At 37.9% G+C, this 5,896-nt stretch overlaps 1 protein-coding gene across 1 annotated transcript in view; it reads left to right on the forward strand.

The window, feature by feature from the left end:
- The first annotated feature begins 354 nt into the window (after positions 1–354).
- ccdc169 (coiled-coil domain containing 169) overlaps positions 355–5,896 on the forward strand; it is a 15,551-nt gene continuing 10,009 nt past the window's right edge. Inside the window, exons 1-2 of the mRNA XM_052521744.1 lie at positions 355–499; positions 777–817. Of these exons, the coding sequence (XP_052377704.1) occupies positions 355–499; positions 777–817 (186 nt within the window). The remainder of the gene's footprint in view (positions 500–776; positions 818–5,896) is intronic.

A 5,896-nucleotide genomic window follows, 5' to 3' on the forward strand; every position in this document is an offset into this window, starting at 1 on the left:
GTCAGCAATAGTTTATGATCAATAATATCAAAAGCCGCACTTGAAGGTTAACAAAACAGCTTATTTTCTTATTATCAATTTCTTTCTTTCTTTAAATGCAAATTTCCTGCAATTCTACACATTTTATGTGTGTTCTTATGATGTCAGGCCCCCAAAAATGTTTAGAGTTTTACTATTGACTGGCCTAGGTGGTGAGTAGTGTTGCTATGGCAGCTGAAGCATGGCTCCATGTGAGAAGGTCGCGTCCATGTTCAGTGGAACTAATGGAATAAACACACAAGCCTGTTCACTTGATTAAATATGATATAGCAACATGTCACAGTATGTTACATGAAACATTGTGTAGTGTAAAGCATGTTGAGTGTGGGGATGTGTATCCTCTTGCCAGGTAACGAGTGGAAGACCCGGTACGACACGCAGTTGGAGCTGAACGGTCGGCTGGAACGTCAGATCACACTTGTTCACGAAAAAATGGAGGACCTGTGGAGAAACCCCATGGGTAATAGGAAGGACATGTCACACACACACACACACACACACACACACACTAAATACACACGCACACATACACATACACACACACACATACACACACACACTAAATACACATACACACACACACATACACACACACACACACTAAATACACACGCACACACACACACACACACACATACACACACACACACACACACACACATACACACGCACACAAGGGAAATTCTTTTTAGGGTGCTTTTGAGGTGACCCCACATGCTTTCTATGTGTCTTTGCAGATCGATTAGCCTCGATACGATCCTATTATGAGGTCCCAGTGGTGAGTTCTTACATATATTGGACTGTATATTTTGTGGTATATTATATACTGTATATTATAGATATTATAATATATACTGTATATTATAGATATTATATTATATACTGTATATTATAGATATTATATTATATACTGTATATTATAGATATTATATTATATACTGTATATTATAGATATTATATTATATACTGTATATTATAGATATTATATACTGTATATTATAGATATTATATACAGTATATTTTATGGTATATTATATACTGTATATTATAGATATTATATTATATACTATACTGTATATTTTATGGTATATTATATACTGTATATTATATTATATACTGTATATTATAGATATTATATACTTTATATTTTATGGTCTATTATATACTGTATATTATAGATATTATATTATATACTGTATATTATAGGTATTATCAAATCAAATCCAATTTTATTTGTCACATACACATGGTTAGCAGATGTTAGTGCGAGTGTAGCGAAATGCTTGTGCTTCTGGTTCCGACAATGCAGTAATAACCAACAAGTAATCGAGCTAACAATTCCAAAACTACAACCTTATAGACACAAGTGTAAGGGGATAAAGAATATGTACATAAAGATATATGAATGAGTGATGGTACAGAGTGGCATAGGCAAGATACAGTAGATGAGTATGTAAACAAAGTGGCATAGTTAAAGTGGCTAGTGATACATGTATTACATAAGGATGCAGTAGATGATATAGAGTACAGTATAAACGTATACATATGAGATGAATAATGTAGGGTATGTAAACATTATATTAGGTAGCATTGTTTAAAGTGGCTAGTGATATATTTTACATAATTTCCCATCAATTCCCATTATTAAAGTGGCTGGAGTTGAGTCAGTGTGTTGGCAGCAGCCACTCAATGTTAGTGGTGGCTGTTTAACAGTCTGATGGCCTTGAGATGGAAGCTGTTTTTCAGTCTCTCGGTCCCAGCTTTGATGCACCTGTACAGACCTCGCCTTCTGGATGATAGCGGGGTGAACAGGCAGTGGCTTGGGTGGTTGTTGTCCTTGACGATCTTTATGGCCTTCCTGTGACATCGGGTGGTGTAGGTGTCCTGGAGGGCAGGTAGTTTGCCCCCGGTGATGCGTTGTGCAGACCTCACTACCCTCTGGAGAGCCTTACGGTTGTGGGCGGAGCAGTTGCCGTACCAGGCGGTGATACAGCCCGACAGGATACTCTCGATTGTGCATCTGTAGAAGTTTGTGAGTGCTTTTGGTGACAAGCCAAATTTCTTCAGCCTCCTGAGGTTGAAGAGGCGCTGCTGCGCCTTCTTCACGATGCAGTCTGTGTGAGTGGACCAATTCAGTTTGTCTGTGATGTGTACGCCGAGGAACTTAAAACTTACTACCCTCTCCACTACTGTTCCATCGATGTGGATAGGGGGGTGTTCCCTCTGCTGTTTCCTGAAGTCCACAATCATCTCCTTAGTTTTGTTGACGTTGAGTGTGAGGTTATTTTCCTGACACCACACTCCGAGGGCCCTCACCTCCTCCCTGTAGGCCATCTCGTCGTTGTTGGTAATCAAGCCTACCACTGTAGTGTCGTCGGCAAACTTGATGATTGAGTTGGAAGCGTCCGTGGCCACGCAGTCGTGGGTGAACAGGGAGTACAGGAGAGGGCTCAGAACGCACCCTTGTGGGGCCCCAGTGTTGAGGATCAGCGGGGTGGAGATGTTGTTGCCTACCCTCACCACCTGGGGGCGGCCCGTCAGGAAGTCCAGTACCCAGTTGCACAGGGCGGGGTCGAGACCCAGGGTCTCGAGCTTGATGACGAGCTTGGAGGGCACTATGGTGTTAAATGCCGAGCTGTAGTCGATGAACAGCATTCTCACATAGGTATTCCTCTTGTCCAGATGGGTTAGGGCAGTGTGCAATGTGGTTGAGATTGCATCGTCTGTGGACCTATTTGGGCGGTAAGCAAATTGGAGTGGGTCTAGGGTGTCAGGTAGGGTGGAGGTGATATGGTCCTTGACTAGTCTCTCAAAGCACTTCATGATGACGGAAGTGAGTGCTACGGGGCGGTAGTCGTTTAGCTCCGTTACCTTAGCTTTCTTGGGAACAGGAACAATGGTGGCCCTCTTGAAGCATGTGGGAACAACAGACTGGGATAGGGATTGATTGAATATGTCCGTAAACACACCAGCCAGCTGGTCTGCGCATGCTCTGAGGGCGCGGCTGGGGATGCTGTCTGGGCCTGCAGCCTTGCGAGGGTTGACACGTTTAAATGTTTTCCTCACATCGGCTGCAGTGAAGGAGAGTCCGTATGTTTTAGTTGCGGGCAGTGTCAGTGGCACTGTATTGTCCTCAAAGCAGGCAAAACAGTTATTTAGTCTGCCTGGGAGCAAGACATCCTGGTCCGTGACTGGGCTGGTTTTCTTTTTGTAATCTGTGATTGACTGTAGACCCTGCCACATACCTCTTGTGTCTGAGCCGTTGAATTGAGATTCTACTTTGTCTCTGTACTGACGCTTAGCTTGTTTGATTGCCTTGCGGAGGGAATAGTTACACTGTTTGTATTCGGTCATGTTTCCTGTCACCTTGCCCTGATTAAAACCAGTGGTTCGCGCTTTCAGTTTCACGCGAATGCTGCCATCAATCCACGGTTTCTGGTTTGGGAATGTTTTAATCGTTGCTATGGGAACGACATCTTCAACGCAAGTTCTTATGAACTCGCACACCGAGACGCTATCAGATATTATATTATATACTGTATATTATAGATATTATAATATATACTGTATATTATAGATATTATAATATATACTGCATATTATAATATATATATATATACTGCATATTATAAAATCATTTTATATACTGTATATTTTATGGTATTTTATAGATATTATATCATATACTGTATATTATATATATTATATTATATACTGTATATTATAGATATTATATACTGTATATTATCAATATTATATTATATGCTGCATATTATAGATATTATATTATACACTGCATAATATAGATATTATATTATATATATTATATTATATACTGCATATTATAGATATTATATTATAACCTGCATATTATAATATATATATACTGCATATTATAAAATAATTTTATATACTGTATATTTTATGGTATTTTATAGATATTATATCATATACTGTATATTATATATATTATATTATATACTGTATATTATAGATATTATATACTGTATATTATCAATATTATATTATATGCTGCATATTATAGATAGTATATTATACACTGCATAATATAGATATTATATTATATATATTATATTATATACTGCATATTATAGATATTATATTATAACCTGCATATTATAGATATTATATACTGTATATTATAGATATTATATTATAACCTGCATATTATAGATATTATATACTGTATATTATAGATATTATATACTGCATATTATATATATTATATTATAAACTGCATATTATAGATATTATATTATATACTGTATATTATAGATATTATATTTTATATGGCATATTATAGATATTATATTATATACTGCATATTATAGATATACCATATTTTCGTAAGTTTTCAGACCCTTTGCTATGAGACTCGAAATTTGAGTTCAGGTGCATCCTGTTTCCATTGATCATTCTTGAGATGTTTCTACAACTTGATTGGAGTCCATCTGTGGTAAATTAATTGATTGGTCATCCTGTCTATATAAGGTCCCTCAAACCAAGTCATGAGGTCGAAGGAATTGTCTTTAGAGCGCCGAGACAGGATTGTACTGTATATGTTATGGAATATTATATTATATACTGTATATTTTTTTAATATATATTAGATTGACAGTCAGACAGATCCACATGGGTGATTGGAGAGAGATGGACACAACACCAATAGAACACACAGAGAACCAACCAGTGGTGCCAGACCAGACCAGACCAGACCAGATCAGACCAAGCCAGACCAGACCAGCTGCCACTTTAGATAACTGTGCTGAGGTAGACAGAATAAACCTGACTTTAATCACAGCTCAGTAATCACTGGATTACGCACTAAATCAGAGAACACACTCCTTATTGTGTGTGTGTGTGTGTGTGTGTGTGTGTGTGTGTGTGTGTGTGTGTGTGTGTGTGTGTGTGTGTGTGTGTGTGTGTGTGTGTGTGTGTGTGTGTGTGTGTGTGTGTGTGTGTGTGTGTGTGTGTGTGTGTGTCTGAGCACGCCTGGCAGATGGTAATTAGTATATCTGGGGAGGGTGAATGTGGTCTGCATGAGTGTCGGGGAAAGAGAAAAGGAGAGAGAGAGAAGAGGGGGAAGAAAGAGAAGAGGGGGGAGAAAGAGAGAGTGACAGGAGAGAGCGAGAGATACAGGCCTAGGGAGAGGGAGAGATATACAGGCCTTGAGACAGAGCGAGAGGAGATACAGGCCTAGAGAGAGCGAGACTGTGACAGTGTGACAAGAATGTAAAGACCTACAGAGTTGTAGAGTGGAGAGAGAATAACAACTTTCCTTTTAAATTTAATGGAGATATAGAGAGGGTTATACAGTCCACCTGCTATTCTCTAGTCAGAATAACAGTTGTTTGTTAGTTAGTGCTAACAACAGAAGGTTAAAGATGTCCTCCAGCCATTTAAATAAGATAAAAAATAACGATAAGCCAAGTATAAATACAGTAAAGTACACATTAAATACATTCAAGTATAAATACAGTAAAGTACACATTAAATACATTCAAGTATAAATACAGGTAAAGTACACACACTAAATACATTCAAGTATAAATACAGTAAAGTACACACATTAAATACATTCAAGTATAAATAAAGGTAAAGTACACACTAAATATATTCAAGTATAAATCCAGTAAAGTACACACATTAAATACATTCAAGTATGAATAAAGGTAAAGTACACACTAAATATATTCAAGTATAAATCCAGTAAAGTACACACACTAAAAAATGGTTGGAGGACGTCTTACAGTGGGATCAGACCATAATGTCTGCTCTGTGTTCTCTTGTCTAGTGGTGCGATGCTAGCTAGCCTCACTGACCTCTTTCTGTTCTC

The sequence above is a fragment of the Oncorhynchus keta genome, chromosome 6 (assembly GCF_023373465.1).
Source record: "Oncorhynchus keta strain PuntledgeMale-10-30-2019 chromosome 6, Oket_V2, whole genome shotgun sequence".
Classification (NCBI taxonomy): Eukaryota; Metazoa; Chordata; class Actinopteri; order Salmoniformes; family Salmonidae; genus Oncorhynchus; species Oncorhynchus keta.